The 18,616-nt window shown below is 39.1% G+C and overlaps 1 protein-coding gene across 1 annotated transcript; it reads right to left on the bottom strand.

Annotated features, from left to right (window-relative positions):
• Nucleotides 10,954-14,156, bottom strand: LOC109828795 (EIN3-binding F-box protein 1-like). The gene is given in 3 exon segments (XM_020395735.1): nucleotides 10,954-13,307; nucleotides 13,309-13,474; nucleotides 13,960-14,156. Coding segments are annotated over 3 exon segments (1,872 nt in total). The 5' UTR covers nucleotides 13,985-14,156; the 3' UTR covers nucleotides 10,954-11,626.

Raw genomic sequence — 18,616 nt, 5'->3', positions numbered from 1 at the left:
TCTCTTCAATAGAGCGATAAGTCCTCAAAATTGCTCCTATAGCAATATTCTTCTTGTCACGTTAACACTACACCTCTGACAAAAATCCACTTATCGACTCTCTTCAATAGAGCGATAAGTCCCCAAAATTGCTTCCATAGCAATATTCTCCTTGTCACACTTATCAATCTTTTTCAATAGGATGATAAGTCCTCAAAGTTGCTCCGATCGCAACAAATTCCCGTCATGTTAACATCAAACCTCTGACAATCCACTTATCAATCCTTTTCAATAGGATGATAAGTCCTCAAAGTTGCTCCGATTGCAACATTCTCTTGTCACGTTAATATCAAACACCTCAGATAAAATCAACTTATCGACTCTCGTTAATAGAGCGATCCTGTCACGTTAACACTACACCTCTGACAAAAATCCACTTATCGACTCTCCTCAATAGAGCGATAGGTCCATAAAATACTGTTAGGTTAACATCACACCTCTAACAGTCAAACCCCTCAATGAACTTGTTAATCCTTTTTCAACAAGAATAGCAAGTTGTCATTATAAAATCCCCAACGGATTAAATATTTTCTGGAATTATCCGAGTGATAATAAAGAAAATTTCTGAATTTCACTCTAAGTGAAAATTCACGCCAAGTTGATGCTACACCTCTGGCATTTCTAATTTTCTTTCAGTGTTTCAAGTGAAAATATAACACAGGAAGAAAAAAATGACAAAGTCTATGTATTCAAAATCATAGCATCAAGTCTAAGAGGGTTCATTCTCTTAGCACAACGTTACATGTGGAACGGACTTAGACAATCCACATGCTAGCCCGACTCAAACGGTAGTCGGTAAAGGCTTATCAAATCCGTTGATGGCTGAGGGTTTGCCAAAAATTCTATGCACGTTTGCAGGCCCATCAGCTTAATGGATGTGAGCCGAGACTTAAAACAGATGAGCCAAAGACAAGTCTCAAAGGCTTAGTCAAAAATGCACGGAAGTCACTTCCATATCTTAAGTCAAAACGTTGAGGTCACACCCGTGTTCCAAATTCAACATGCAAGGGTAAGACCCGCATCTCAAGTTCAAAATGCAGGGTCCACCCCCACATTCCAGAAGAAGGATTATGGCGCATACCTTCACACAGGTCCTACGTAGCAAATCCTTTCAACCAAGATGCCTTCGAAGCAAATGCAGAGAACAAATCCTTTACCACAAGGAATCAACAGCTCCAAGATCAGAGTTGAGATCCAAAGTATTCCGAAAATTCGTCCCAGTCAACCGTGCACTTTCGAAAACTTTGGAGGCAAAACACCGATGATAGAAGTTACAATCTGACGACTTTCAGAAGGTTACAATTTGAAGACTTTCACATAGACTGATGAAGGTTACAATCTGATGACCTTCACAACAACTGATGAAAGCTCTAATTCAACAGCCTTCACAATCAACATCGGGAGTTACAAATTAATGACTCTCATATTATCAAGAGATAAATGTAAGGATTACAATCTGACAATCCTCACAAAAGTTCAAAAAAAAAAAGATTATAATTGACAATCTCTTCAACGCGAAGGTCGCGTTTGACCATTTCAAATCATTGAAACGGTCATCCACTTAATAGGGCAACTAACCTCCATTATGGAGCTAATTAAGGGGGTAGTTATACCCCTTAAACTCCTACAAATAGGTGGTTTTCACAGCAAAATCGGGCTGGTGGTAGAGGGCTAGACGAAATTAAAAGAAAGAGAGAACAAGAGAGGAGAGAAAAAGTCAATTTCGTGCAGTCGTGATCAGCGTGACGATCAGACCCTCATCCATGGTCCGATCAATGTGAAATTTGGAGGGTAGCTTCTACACTCGTCTTTCCTAATTCCGAACGGTGGAGATTGCTTTCTATCGGTTAGATTTGGAGATATGAAGGTTTTACCGAAGCTACTCATTCCAGGAGTGCAGAGAAAAGTCACTTTCGCGCAGTTGTGATCAGCGTGACGATCAGACCCTCATCCATGGTCCGATCGATGTGAAACTTAGAAGGTAGCTACTACACTCGTGGTTACTACTTCTGAACGGTGGATCTTGATTTCTATCGGTTGGATTTGAAGATATAAAGGTTTTACCGAACCTATAAAGGACTGGCGGAGCTTTTTTGAGATCGGCCAAAGAGAGAAAGAGATCAGCTACTCTTTTGAAATGATTGAACTTGCTTTGTTATCATCAACTCTTTTTAGAGTTTCCCTAACTCGATCAGAGTTTTAAAACTTGCTTAGCAAGTTCTTCTGATCAACAATTGATCAACCATTCTTGGCTAAAAGGATTATTAATCATTTCTAAAATTAACTCTTTCAAAAGAGTTTCTTAACTCGGCTAGAGTTTCAAACTTATTCAGATAAGTTCTCTTCAATGTCCTACAGGGGTTGATCGGTTTTTAGCAGAAAAACCGCATAGGGTTGAGGTGAGCTGGTATCAAAACCGCTTAGGGTCAACAAATCTCAGCAGTTCAACAGCACGAAGAGGGAGATCTTTTGAAGATCAAAGAACTGATCAACGATCAGTTAATCGAATCCCGGAGGATTTCTTCATCAACGGCATAATCCACTTGGCAATTAATCGAATCTTCGGTTCCAGCAACTCTGTCACAGAGTTTTAACTCGCTCTGAGTTTATTTCTGAAACTCATTTAAGAATTCGTGATTAAGCTTGCAATCCAAGCTAATCACATAAAATCAGACCTTCGGTTTTCAACAACTCTTGTCAGAGTTTTCAACTCGTTCTGAGTTATTTATACTCGTCAAGAGTTCTAAACCGAATTCATCAAGCAATTCAATCGGTTTCGTGAGATAGGACGGTCGGATCGTCAACGGAGAGCAAGTTCGACGCGATCAATCGAAGGAGGCGCTCCACCGCTACCAAGAAGAACCCAGTTTTAAACAAAGGGGAGAATCAAATTCATTCTCCTCTCTTTTGTAATCGGAATCCAAATTGTAATCGATTTTGAGAGGAATACAAGTCAAATTTTTCTTTCATTGTCTTTTTACTGTAAATTTCCAACAAACACCCACGTTACTCTCTCTCTCTTCATTTTCTTTATTTTTTATTTTTTAAAGGGGCCCACTTACATAAAAAACTATAAGACTATAATTGGAATTTATGAAATAATTTAAGGTGCCCACATATGAAAGTATTGTATTTTGGAAAATAGGTTTAGAAACAAATACAAAAAGAGAATTGGGTTTAAAGATACAAATAATAATGGTTGGGTTTAAAGATAAAGTTAAGTAAACAAATGAGTCTAAAAACAAAAAACCTTAATAATAAAGTAAATTACCACTGGTCAAAGAAGAGTGAAGAGGAGAATCAAGACAAATGAGAAATTGTCTAAGGGGCTGAACAGTGCCTAAATAGGGAAGATCTGTTGAGGATGAGAACAGCTCCTCTCACGGACCCGGGGGCTCCAACGGCCTCTGATTCGTGGCGCTACTCGAACAGGTAGACATACGACCTCCAGGCAAGGCATTCAAACTGGGGGCATCATCTCAAATTCGCCTTCGAAATGAAAGCAGACCAAGCGCAACTCTATTCAATAATGTGGTCATAGTTTTGTTTGAGTCGCTGACCAGACTGTGCTACGCCTCATCTCTGGGGGTCATTTGGTCCATTGTCTGTGGGCTTCTCTCTGCCTTTTTCTGATTTGACTATTTTCCCTCTAATGCGGGCCGGGCGGCAGCGGGCGCGGGAGGAAGAAATCTATACCCATCATTGCATATAACAATATAAAAGGTGAAGAGGAGGATGGATAGCCAAAAGATTTGTGTAAAATATGTGAATTTATCTAGTTGAGGCATGATTAACCTGAAAGTATCCTAGAGGGGGGTGAATATGGTTATTGCTAATCTTATTAGATATTAATGCTAATTAAAACTTATTAACAAAATATTATTGTAAGATAGATATACAATGAGCAAGAATATAAACACAAGAGAAAATAAACAAGAAACAATATAACCAAATAGTGGACGCAAAGAGCAATCCAAACACAATAATATAATCACAGAGTTCGGACCTTCCGTCCTACGTCTCCGCTCCCCACTCCCGGGGAGAACTCCACTTTCGACACACCCGGTTTGGAAGCCGGAACTTCTCTACACACTCAGTTTTCTAGCTCACCGAAAACTCTACAAATCTCTTACAATGTACATACACAAATTACAACCTCAAGTGTTGGTCCTCACGTATCGCCTCCCTCAAGTGCTCGGCTTTACTACCTCTTTCTAGGCTTTACTACCAACGTCACTCCTCTTAGTATCGACTACGTCCTCACCACACACTCCTCTTGGTGTAAATATGTATTACAATGTGATACTCTCGCAATTAGGGCTCAATTGCAAGATTTGTTCTCTACAATAGATGAGAGCACAATTTAGGCTCACTCTCAAGGTTACATTCACCACAACCCCAAATTATACAATATGTGAAAATACTTAAGCTCAAAGGTTGTGTGTGCAAGCAATAAGAAAATAAAATCAAACCCAATTAAAGTCTAGCAAATATAAATATGACAATGTAAATGTAAACAAGCTAGATAAATGAGTTGAGAAATAGCAAATATAAATATGACAATGTAAATGTAAACAAGCTAGATAAATGAGTTGAGAAAACTTCTCTAGAATAAGAGAGATGGAGATGTGAAATAGAAAGTAAACAAGCTAGATAAATGAGTTGAGAAAACTTCTCTAGAATAAGAGAGATGGAGATGTGAAATAGAAAGCTTAAACCAAAGATGATCTCCTCTTCTTGTGAAAACAATCTTCACAAAACCAATTTTGTAAACACTTAAACCACACTTAAACAAACTTAAACCACACTTAAAACTTGTTTTTAAACTCTCTTTTTCTTGGTTCAGAAGTGAAATAGAATGAGATATATATAGGGTGAATAAACAAAACTCAAAACCCAAGTGAAATCCAGCAAAATAACAAAAAAAAAATAGAAACTAGAAATATAGCCGTTACAGGCCATCAGCCGACTGACAGGTTGGATCAGTCGACTGATGAGCTGACCGTTATAAGCAGCTAACAGCTCATTGGTCGACTAATGAGCATAGTCAGTCGACTGATGACCTCATCGGTCGACTGGTCAGTCAACCAAAACAAAACAGAAACTTTTGAAAATTACAGGCACATTCTTCAGTCGACTGATCAGTTGACTGATGTCATCAGTCGACTGACCAGTCGACTGATAATAGGTTACCAGCCTGAATTGAATAGTATAAACAAAATTCAAATCTCTTTTAAAAATATCAAATAAATTCAGAAAAATATAAAACTTTGGAAAATGATTGTAAACATGATAATGAACATGTTACAAAAAAGAATTTTTTAATTTGTATTTTCCATTTGTAAAATCTTATCATTTTGTAAAATCACATAAGTATGAACATGTAGAAAACTTGATTTTGCCAAAAATGACTTAAACAAAACTTTGAAACACTTTAGAATGGATTTATAGACTTATACAATATATGAAAATAGTGTAAGTAAGTCTTTAATCCATAAACATAATATTTTACAAATTCAATATAGTATGAAGCACATAAATGTGAATATATTTTGCTTCATATTTATATAGCTAAACCAAAACAACTTATCCACATAGAAAATAAATAAGTATTATATAAGTATTTGTTTGCAAACACTTTTATGGATAAAACACATAAACCATTAAATTGTGTGTGTATAATATTGATCTTAAGATATTAACACACAAAATATAAACCCTAAACTAATTTACCCAAGCTTGATAGATCTTCAATATGCTTGACTTGGTTGCGGATGAAGCTTGATCTTGAATATGACTTGATGTGCAATGGCTTCATTCCGTAATTTCGCCAACCTTCATTGGATATGATCGTTGAAGCTCAATTCCATCCATCCTCCAATATATTGTTTGTCTAGAATACCTAATAGGAAAACATAAACACTATACAAATAATATTAGGAATTGTTTATAATCATCAAAACAAGATTAGAAGATGTAGGCTCATAACATGAGACCTAACATAACCCTCACGTCTGTTTAGCGAATTGATTTTCTATTTAGCTTACCTCATCCCCGCAATTTGCTATATTTCTCTTTGAATGAGGTCTCAATTCCAGCTATGGTTTCATTAGCTATTTTACAACTAGAATCCCTCTTTTTTCTGATCCTTAGTTGAAGGTATACAGACGAAAGCGATCTCATCAAGATCCGCTATAAACAATTTGTGGATAAAATGATCACTCGCTCTTTCTTTAGGAAGTGCCACGAGTCTCAAGGGAGAGAAAACGTACTTCCACAGGTCCTTGGTTCGACCTCCCGTAGCAATCCTCACTTTTTTTAAGAAAGTGGAGCGGGACCAATTTTTCGTACTTGCTCAGTGTGCCCCCCTTTCGTCGAGTGCGGCACTTGCCTCACTGGGCTATGGGCCTACCAAGGACAGCAGAGAAAGTTCTCTAACCTGGGAGAAACCTATTTTGAGTCCGTCTTCAAGAGAAGCTGGTTCGGGAAAAGCGGCTTCACGTCGGTTGCTTCGCAAGCTCGCTCGTCAGCTTTTGCTCTACTTCAAGTTGATCTCACTCTCCATGAATGACCTTTCACCTCTGAAAGCAAGCATCATTCCTTCTCAATGCCCGGAGAAGAACTCAACAGAGAGCAGGAAGAAACATATAGAGTAAAGGAAGGCCTAGCTTAGCAGGTTGGATCTTGGCTTAGCAGACTCAACAGATCATAGCTCGGAATATCGGTCAGCCATAAGCTTTGCATTTGTGGATGGAATCCTCCAAGAAGGATTAGAATGACAATTCCCGCTCCTTGGGAGGTACCAAATAAATGACTAGTGAACTTTACTTCACTGAAACGACATTACAATTTGTTTGTTGGCTCCTATCACTCGTCCCATCCCTATGTTTCAAAGGCGCCAAGGGGGCAGGAGAGGCTTTTGCTACTATGACCTTCCCAACCACGGGAAACTGTATCCAAGCTCCGTGGCTAGTCTGATCACGTGCAAAAGCCCCTAACGCATACGAGCTTAATTAAAATTAACTCATAATGACTTGTCTCAAAATAATATTTTGTCTGTACACAATGTACTTCTCTAACAAGTACATAGTTCATGTAATTCAGTTGTATTAACGGTCTATAGAAGGATTGAAATCCAAATAAATTTTAAGGGTTGTTTAGTTGGTTCCTTAAAAAAATTTTAAAAAATGGGCTTCTTCCATTTTCAGAATAAAATTACATGGAACTAGTTTCTTAAATTATAAATCACATCATCCAATAAGAAGGTGTCACATTATCATGTTGGATATTGAGGTTAAAATCTGGAATAAAACTAAGAAAACAGATGTGCTGTAATTTTAAACTTTTTCAATTTAACTGCTGTGCGTTTGTGAAACATTGTGCTTAAAACAATATTTGGCATACTCCGGTGCAAGAATCTCAAGGCTAAAATACTTCCAGGAACAGCAGTACAGTACTCTGGTGTGCACCAACCCAGTACTGTCAAGATCTCCTCGATCTATAAGACCTTTCGGTCAAGGCAAAGATCACCTCGATCTCAGAACATTTCGGTTCAAAACCTTTTGGTTTCAGGGCAAGTTCCTGCGGGCACAGTTTCTGTAGCAGTAGCACAACAGCCTCAACAACGTAAAGATCTCCTTGATCCGACGTTCGTATTCCAAGTTCTCTAGCAAACTACAAGAACTGCCTAATGGGCGCTATTTATAGGCCTCTCTAAGACCAGCTCAAGAGTCACTCTCAATTAATGTGACTGTTACAATTCACAATGGCAATTATGATTGTAACATCAATGCATTAAATTGCTCTAAATGCTATTGTAACTACTGCATGTAGTAACTCCGAAATACGAGATAATCAATGGACGCGTTACTACGGAACGCGAGGGTCACGTCTCAGCAAATCAGATGAACTTCGTTTGTAGGACGAACCTCGTCGAACGGGCGAACCTCGTTCCGGTGGCACCAACGTGGCCCCATCTATCCCCGATGCCTCTTTGCGAAGTGCAAAGTGAGCCTAACAAAGCGTCACTTAGCGCCACAGCCCCGATTAGCCCCGGCCCACTAGAACTTATGAGGGAATAATTAAAATAAAATATTTCTCGGCTTACCAACGACAAGCCTCGAACAATGGACCTTTTGAAACATCAAAATATTAACTTTCCACTAGGCTACTAAATATTTATGAAAAGTACTTGTAGTTAATATATATATATATATATATATATATATATATTAAAACTCATTTTGGAAAGCGATTTTGTCAAAAAAATCCAACATATCATTCATCTTGGTTTCAAATTGAGAATCAAATAAAAAAGGAGTTTTTGCATATTTACCCCTCAAATCTTCTATATTTGCAAGATTATTCTCCAAATCTTGGTATTTGTAAAATTATCCCCCAATTTTCTCACATTGATTTTTCTACCCCTTTTCACTTACCAATTTTGGGTTTTAAATAGGAAATTGTTGCAAACCTATTGGTAACTATGGAGAATTTTGACATTGTCTTGTTTAAAAATCAACACTCTTAAGTTGGACGAAAGATCCAATATGCTAGTTTTGAGGGGCAAATTTGTAAATACCAAGATTTGAGGGGTAATTTTGTAAATATTGAAGATTTGAGGGGTCACCCAATAAAAAAGAAAATTTTATACAAAATATGTTTCGAATAACAATTTTCTTTGATCTATCAAACAATCAAACACCCCTTAAGTGAAAATCATCAGGTTTAATTAGGTGCAAGAGTTTCTTTATGATATGAGCACTTGTTTCTTGGATGTGATAGGAAACAACAAGAATACTAGTCACGATACGTCAATGCGCTCCCCGTCCCTCGATTCTATTTTCACCGTCAATTTAACATTCAAAATATCATTATCTGCAAATACGTGTCATGTGAATACATATTGTTTTTGCATATTTGCGCTTTTAGAGTTGCATCGTACTTTATTAGTTGAATGGTCATGAAAATGTGGAAACTAAAAACAGCTGATTAGTTTTAGTGTTAGCAACTTCTTTTTGTTGAGAGCTCCTAACACACGTGGTTCTAATACTATCTTTCTCTTTCATTTGGGGGGAAAATAAAGGAGTTAAGATGCTTTGATCTACTATCAGTTTGTAAAAATATGTACTTTTAAATAGATTTGAGTTTCAATCATGTACAATTCTTTCAAATGGGAACACATTTGCAGCTTTTGATCAAAGAAGGCAAGTTCATGTTCTCCTAAGAGTAATCGCCTACGAGCTAAGGACGAAAATATTACAATTTTTTTCTTTTTCTTTTTAAGGATCTTGAGATTGCCTTTGGTATATCAAAGATGGCTTCTTAATACTTTGATATAACATATGTATATATACTAGCTGTTAATTTCATAACCTTCATCAAATCTTCTTCTGCTTGTCATATCTTGAAAAATAATATGGATGGTAGATAAGATGAGCTAGATGCAAATCTCTTCCTCTAAAAAAATTTTAAAAAAAATAAATGTTGACAGCATCAGCTACCATGTCTAATGTGTGCTGTCATGAGGAAAGTCTAGTGCAATGAACATTTCCGAAAAATGTTTGGTTAACCAAATCAATTTAACTATCATATCTGAGGTTGTCTCTAACCTTTTAGATTCCATTCATGAACTTCAACCAAACATCCACTCATATCAAAGCCCCTTCCATTTCGTGACGGATACTTCTTTAAGCATGTTTTTCTTTTTATAATTTTTTTGAGTACTCTGTATCTAGCCATTTGGACTTTCTCCCCATTACCTGACGTTATTTTGATAATTTGGATAACTTTTTGCCTTTTATTTGACAGCAATGAGATCAATTTCAATCGAAGCTGTCCACCTACATTGACTATAATTCAATGGAGCTCGCTCTCTCTCGGACGCAACTGCTCGCATGCCGTCAGCTCTGACCTTGCGATGCACACGGTTGTGGGGGCAAAAGGGCAAAAGGGCAAAATGGAAATTTACATCATAAATGTGTGCTCGTGTCAAAACCGACCGCATCGCACGCGGTCGGTTCTAATAGAATACGTAGTTAATTCAATATGTGGCTATTATTATGAGAAAAGCTCATCTATATTCAAGTGGATTTAAGGGTTCAACTATTTCATTCTTAGGGTTTTATGAGTTTTAAACGTAACGTTACACATCATGGGGCTTCATGACTATGAAGTGGTTGAATGAGGTACATCAGTTCTAAAGCCCATCACCACATACTTCAAAGCAATCTAAATGGACTAAAAACTTGGTGACTGGGTCCTCGGGTCCACTTTAAGTTCATATGAAGCTCCTTTCCACTTTCACTCGGAACAAGTCATGACCATTTACGTTAATAATAAACAACCTCACATCAATTTTGATTGAACAACTGAGCTCTGCATTCGCTATCTACAACGTAGAGAAGAGGATTTGAATCAGACTTCAAGCAGCAAGCTTCGATAGCTTAGTCTGCTTAGATAACCAAAAAGCGTTTGCAAAGAACTTGATGATGATCTCTTTTCCTTCCCTTGAAAATATATAATCAACTTGAGACTAGAATGGAAGACAGCATTAAGAAAAGAAACAATTCTCCCCTCTGATGTAAACTTGCAGCGACACAAATACCAGCTCATGATGCTCTAAAATAACCGTGACCCATAAGAGAACAGATCCTTAAAACTATCCAAACCACCAGCAACTAAGAATTTGCCAAATTTGTCCAAACCAGACAACCAGCCATCAATAAAACAGCACAAAGCTCATGCAAACCCCTTCTACCAACAAAAACAAAACAACACAGAGATCGCAAAGCGCAACCCTGAACAGCACTAGCCATCTCCTAACCGCAAAATCTTTCAATAACAAAGCAAGACAAACATCACAAAACCACGCACAACAGCAAATGTAAGGAACAAAAGAACTGCAACCACAACTACACAACAACAAAGGACTTATTTCACTAATATTTAGAAAAGGTCACAAAGATTACAGTGCCGTAACTTCAGCCAGTAAAAGCAGGGCTTTGGTGAAAAAAAACAGCCTCAACGGCTATCATGGCAAGCACAAAATCTGCCGCCATAACCAAAACCCTGCAACTCTCCGGCATCAAAAAGGAACTGCGCAAAAGCAACCTCAACAGACTCGGACACTAAACATCACCGACGCCAAACTGGATACAAGACTCGACAACAACAGACAATACGAGCCCCCGCTAAAACACCAGAGAAACCAAAAATGCATTGATTTCTCTGGCCATACATCAACCGAGCTCCATAAGAAAAACCAAACAGACCATCAACTTAAAAATAAACTGCTATGATCCAGGACTAGGCATGCTGTAATCTCGAGAACCCTTGGCCAAAGCGAGAAGGGAGCTTTACCAATCAATGGCAAAGCAAAAACTCGATAACAGATCTCCTCTAATTGGAGAAGTCTGCAAAAAAGGGCCAAGGTTTCTTGAAAAACTAGCCGGTGTCCTGGACTGAAAGATCCAAAGCCCACTCCCAAGACGAGCCAAAAACTAAATAAATAACTCCACGATACTATCTTTCAACCGGTGCTACTGCTAATCACTCCAGCACCGTAGCTGCTTCTTCTTCCATCAGATTAAGAGAGGATATCACACCACCACATCCTCTCCTCGAGTGACGTGATGCCATGAGCAGCGATTAGACTGCAGTGCTGAAGGTTGAGACCAACCAAGGTAGGTCCCATGTTACCGAAGAATGGAAGGCTCCGGGGTGTCACCTTTGAACAACCTGCAACAGAGAGAATCCTCAGGCTAAGATGCCTTGCTGATGCCAAAAGGGCAACACCGTAATCAGTAATATCAGCCCTTGACATATCAAGCTCCTCAAGCATAGTGCAGTGCTCAGAAATCGCTAAAAGAACCCGATCTGTAAGCTTGTTGCAGCCATCAAGATTAAGCAATTGAAGAGTGTCGCCGTGGGCTTTCACGAGAGCACAAACAGCTGAATCGGTCAGATTGACGCAGCCCCTGAGATTGACGTTGATCAATCCCTCCTCGGAGCTCTCAATCAATGGAAGAAGCCCAGCGTCGGTCACGCCATCAAGACCGCCAAGGTCCAAGTTAATCAAACTCGGGCAGATCTTCCCAACAACAGCCAAGCTTGCGCTAGTGAATCCCGGGCAGTCACGGATAGTTAAAGACCTAAGAGACTTGCATGAAGGAAGAACATTTGGGTAACATCCAATGTCTTTGATCCCCAAACACCTAACCAAAGAGAGTGTCTTGAGCTTAGTATTGCCATTGACAACACCAGTAAGAACACCGACAAGGGTAATCCTGTAGCACTCTTCAAGCTGCAAGTGCTCCAGCGATCTTGCAGCCTCAATAAAAGCCTTCAAGCCAGCATCAGAGAGATAGCAACACTTGCGAAGGCAGAGCTGCTTCAGACTCGGGCAACCCTTTGCAACAGCTTCAAGGCCGGTATCAGTGACTCCACGGCAAGAGGTTATTGCAATAGATTTCAGCTTCAGCAAGCCCTTGGCGTTACCCATACACCAGAAACCCCTCTCTGCAACGTTCTGAAGACCGGTAAGATACAGCTCAGTTATAGCCTTCCCATAGTGACCGATGCAAGCAAGAGCCAAGTCACTGACATTCAAGTTCTGAAGCTTAAGCTTAGCCAGTGAAGAAGAAGCGGAGCACATCATTCCGGCAATCCCCTGGTCATTAATAAGAGGGCAGCCTTTAATGGAAACAGACTGAAGCTTAGGGCAAAAGCGACCGATAGTCTGGAGACCCTCGTTTCCAATACCAACACAAGAATCAATTGTCACAGACATCAAATTAGGGCATCTCTTGGCAACAGCCATCAAACCCTTTCCGGTGACCAATGGGCAATCAGAAAGATCAAGCTTCTCTAGCATAGGACACCCATTAGCAAGCTCAGCTAGTCCAGCATCGGTAACATAAGGAACCTTCCACAATGACAGCACACTGAGTGAAGGGCAGCAACGACCAACAGCAGACAGTCCAAGGTCTGTGAGCCCCCGAATCGGGTGGCTTCCTCTGATGGAAAGCTTTCCAAGGCCACCACGGCCAGCGGTACCAACTGCGATCGCTGAAAGTCTAACATCAGTCACCTCCTTCTCCTCCAAGCACCTTGTCAAGCACCCAAAACTCTCAATTTCTTCCTCATCACCGTCACCTTCCAAGTTCAAATCGGGCAAGGGTTTCTTCGAAGATTCTAGGGATACGATGTTGTTGAAAGAGAGCTCGGAGGCTCGGATGCTGCTCAGAAGCATCAGCCAGCGCTTAGAGACCAGGGAGACGGCGGAGGATCTCATAGAGGCACTCATCGGGGAGGGAGTCGAGCGAGGAGGGTTCTTGGTGTTGCTTCTTCTGGGGTCGGCGGAAAGGAGAGCTGTACCGAGACCTCTTGCGAGGTTGGCAATAGAGCGGCCCTCTTGGCCTGATATCATCATCTCCTGATAAATTCACAAGGGCAAATTCAGAAAAAGAGCAAATTTTAAGGGGGGAAAATCAATTTTTAAACATAACTACACAGAAAGATATATGTTCTCATGCGAAATCTTAGATTTTAAAGCTTATGAATTATCAACTGCCTTTAAAATAGCGTAAATCTAGTTCTAAATTCATTTAAACGAGAGCTAAATTCTGCTCAATGCAACTTTAAATTGAGAACACAAATTTTTTTTTTTTGACAAAATAAAACAATCCAGCAAAAGTCCATATATCTTCCTATGCCAAATCGTACAACCCTTCAAATCAAGATCTAAGATATGATCACGGTAACGAAGTCTTGAATCCTAAAAATAAGAAGTAACCCAAACCTAAACAATAAAAAACCTAAACAACCTCTAAAATTGACAAGATCTGCTGGACAGAAACAAGATCTACAAGCCCAAACTACAAAATTCCACAATAACAATAATAAAACTAGCGGCTTTACCTCCAAAGTTGACGAGGGCCGGCATGAGTGCAAGTCCAAAGATCCGATAGATCCAAGCTCACAAATCGCAACGAAAACGCAAAAAGATTCAATTTTTAATGAAAGCGGAAAAAAAAACCCTAGAAAGGGCAAAAAAAAAAGAGAGAGAGGAGAGAGAAAAAAAAAGAGATGAGGGGAGATTGTGGAGGACGAGGGTGGAGTTTTATGAGTTGGGGTGGGGGTGGGGTGGGGGGTTATTTTAATTTGTTTTGTAATAAGAATTGTTTATGGAAAGTGGGTGGATGAGTTGTGTGAAAATGAGGGGGTCTGAACCACTTTCTCTCTCCTCCCTTTCAGATGCAATGTATCTGAATCAACTTTCCCTCTCTAGAAAAAAAAATATTTTATAATTTTTTAGCTAACTGCGGTGTCCTGCTTTGCTTTCCTCTTCTTTCAGCTGGATTCCTCCCCCCTGGCCCTCTTGCTTTTTTTGGGGCGGGGAAAAATGTACTTGACAATTTATTTAGCGTGGAGCCCGCTTTATTTATAGGACTACAGCTAAGTCCCGAGGAATTTGGCATGGGTGGTAAACGGGTCGGGTACTGAAAATCCGATTGGAGCAAGAAAAAAACAATCTCCTTAAAACGTAGAACCCTTTAAGAAGGCATCATGCTAGGTGTTAGTTAGGGGCTCAATGAGGAAGAAATTTCCCATAATAAATCGCGTCCAAGATTAGGGATCAGTTTAGTATAATTTTGTTTGAGGGTATTTCTGTTTATTATTTAAAAAACAGTCGATAGTGATTAGGGGTGTCAAACGGTTCGGTTTTATCTAAACTGATCAACATCCGTATCCGAACAGATACGGATGTGGTAAGCCATTTTTAAAACCGAGCGGATACGGTTTCGGATACGGATATGGTTTCTTTTTTTTTTGGATACGGATTCGGATACGGATATGAGAGTAATGTTCAGTTGCGGATACGGATATCCGTAATTTAATAAACATAAGAATTCGGGTCCATTTAGATATCCAAAACCAACCCAAACTCAACTAAAAAATCCTAGCCTCCACTACACTGACTACAGCCTCCACTCCACTCTAAATTTCTACAAACCCGACTCCCGACCCGCCGCCCACCTCGTTCTCCGCCCGTTCGTCGTCCGCTAGTTCTACAAACCTAACTAAAAAACCCAAACCCGACTCCCGACCCGCCGCCCGAGCATGTAATGATTGTATGTTTTTCTCTACTTTTTTGTAGTTACACAAGTTGAAACTAGTAAGGATGATGTTCTTGATGTGGCTAAGATAGTGGATGACAAGTTGAAACTAGTAAGGATGATGTTCTTGATGTGGCTAAGATAGTGGATGACGATGACTCGGAGATTGTCGAGACCTTTGTAAATACACCATTAGGTATGTTAATTGACTTAATAAGCACATGATTTAATTTTTTTAATTTTTACATATTTAACATGACAATTCTTCTTCTTCTTCTTCTTCTTATTCTTTCTTTTTTTTTCTTTTTTTGCAAGGTGACATCATGGAGGTCTACGACTCAGATGATGGGAGTTGATATTATGCTTACATCCGTTGGTGTCATATTCTAGTTAACTTTTACATTGATGTGTTAGCTTGAAAGTTGAAACTCTAGAGAACTAATTATGTGGTTTTATTTGTTTGTGTTTGGTGTTTGTTTGAAATAATTCCGGTTATATATGAATTAAGTTGTTTTGAAATGATGATATTACATATATAAATTGCTCTTTTGATGTTTTGCTTTGTTATTTATAGCAATTGCTTAGATACTTTATATCAAATCCAAGTACAATTGATGATATTGCATGTGTTTGCGATTGTTGTATTATATTTTTATCATTTGCAACAACATACATTTATGCAAAGGAGAAGCCTACAACCACATACATTTACCCATTTGGTTGTAATTTATACATATGTGTACTAATTCCTATCTGATTCATATCCATTTGTCGAATATCTGTTTCATATCTGTGATCATATCCGATCTGATTCTCAAATACCTGAACCGTATCCATTTCTGATAAGTGCGGATATGGTTAATGTTTTTTCTTACCGAAGATAATCTGTATCCGTATCCATATCCGTTTATAGAAATCGGATATGGATATGATAAGTGTCATATCCGACCTGTATCCGCTACGTTAACACCCCTAATAGCGATGCTTGGTGAAAATATGTTAACACACGTATTGAAAATATGGTAAGCGGATATGGGGACTTTGATAGCTAGGCATCTAGCAACTCCCTCAATTGCCTCCTCAGTTCTTCTAGCTCCAGTGGGGCCATCCTGTAAGGTGACATTGCCAGTGGCTTAGCCCCAAGAATTGTTTCTGTTTTTAGGTGTATTTTTAGAAGTAATCTAAGGATGTTTTAAAAGCAACTTTTAATTTTTTTTAGTTTATATATCATATATACTTATTATCTTTTAATAATAATTATTAAACACAGTTTTATCAAATACATTAACCACTTTTTAAGTAGTTTTTTGATATTTGGTTAGCAAACAATTACTTTGATAAGGTTATGTAAATTTCTTCAATAAGCTGTTTTTATAAGCAACTTATTATAAACTACAGCAATACTAAACTGGCCCTAAATCTACACTGAAAAATGACTTCTATTAAATCTGTTATGCGCAGCGAAAATTTTAACTGCACCTCTGCAACACAACAAGAGAGTTAGATCGCAATAGGAATTCATGTTTCACCAAGGAAACAAGAACCAAAAACAAAATATCTCAACAAAGTGGGATATCAGCTCTTCCTCTCATTAGTTCTAGGACTGACCTGTCGAGGGAACCTAAATAAGCTATTACAAATCACACAAACAGTGAGACAACCAATTTTACGTAGTTCGACAAATTGCCTATGTCCACGGGGCAATGAAGGGGGAGATCTACTATTAGAGAGAGAATACAAATAGGGTTTACAATCACACAACTTAAACCCTCAAACAACTCTCAAATCTCTCACAAAGGAGATGCTAAAAATCCTTGACAACAGCCGACTTAGCCTCTGCCGAATTTCCCCTCAGCATGCTGAAAAATCAATCTGCTTTTTCCCCACCTGTACTTGCACGCTGCCTTGCACAGTCGCCAATTTTCTCCTTGCACCATACCCCTATTCTGACCAAAAAACTAGGAGAAAATAAAAGCTATATATATAGCCACGTTCATATCGGGTGGGCCTACACAACTCATGCGTCTAGGAAATCTCCTCACGCGGTTTTCGGTTTTGCTGCCTGCAAAACTCACGTGTTTATTCACGCGTTCACGTGGGTGTGGCCACTTATCTCCTCACACGTTCAGAATTGAACGTGTGTGTGGCCCACGTTCATAATTTTCCACATCGGTAAAGTTTTTCCAAAACTGAGCCGATACCAAAGCAACCAAATGCCTCACTTGTTGTGTCCAGTAGGCCGTGAAATAATTCATGATAACGAACTCAATCCACAACAAGTAGAGACCCAAATAAGAACGAGATCACTCTCCAAACGTCAGTATCTACTCACTAAATCGGCTACATCATAAAATAACTGCCTACGTATCCTCTTGCCCAAGGAATCAAGCATTCACGTAGTTCACCCAAATGGCCGCCAACATCCTCAACAATCACTAATGTGCAACAAGTTTTGATAATGATTAAACTTATTGCTCAGAACCATCTTAGTGAGCATATCTCTCGGATTATCCTTTGTGTAGACTTTCACAATCTTCACATCGCCATCTTCAAGAATATCCCGAACGAAGTGATAACGAACATCAATGTGCTTCGTTCTCATATGAAAAAACTGATTCTTTGCCAAATAGATAGCACTCATGCTATCACAATGAATGGTGACGGACCACTGCGATATACCAAGTTCCTTCAAAAATCCTCAAAGACAAATAGCCTCCTTCACAGCCTCTGTAACCGCCATATACTCTATCTCTGTCATAGACAAAGCCGTCGTAGACTGTAAGGTGCATCTCCAACAAACCGATGCATGGGTCAAAGTGAACACATATCCCGTCGTGGATCGGCATTTATCCAAATCCCCGACATAATCTGAATCAACATAGCCAATGCACAACTGCTCACATATAGTGTCTCGCTCATAAACTAAACCAACATTAAGCGTACCTTGAATATACCTCAAAATCCATCTCACGGCGTCCCAATGACCCACTCCTAGATCGTGCATGTATCTCGAAACCATACTCACCACTTGTGACAAATCTGGTCACGTACATAACATCACGTATATCAAGCTCCCAATCGTGCTCGCATATGGAGTCTTCGACATCAACTCTTGATCTCTAACTATCTTCGGTAAAAGATCATCTGAAAGCTTCAAATGGGCTCCTAATGGTACACTAACTGGCTTTGTATCCATGCTAACATGAAATCATTGTAGAACCTTCTTCAAATAAGCCACATATGTCAAACAAATTCTGCCATTCTTCTTGTCTTTGTCGATCTTCATCCTTAAAATACGCTTCGCCTCACCCAAATCCTTCATCTAAAACTCCTTTGAAAGCTGTGCCTTCAACTCATCTATAGCAGATCTGGAAATAGAGGCAACCAATACGTTATCGACATAAAGTAACAAATAGATGTACGCACCTCTTTTCAACTTGTGAAAATATACGTAAGGA

This window comes from Asparagus officinalis, chromosome 1 (genome assembly GCF_001876935.1).
Source record: "Asparagus officinalis chromosome 1, Aspof.V1, whole genome shotgun sequence".
NCBI lineage: Eukaryota > Viridiplantae > Streptophyta > Magnoliopsida > Asparagales > Asparagaceae > Asparagus > Asparagus officinalis.
The sequence above is the reverse complement of the archived record's forward strand: the minus strand, read 5'-3'. Positions and strand labels throughout refer to the sequence as shown.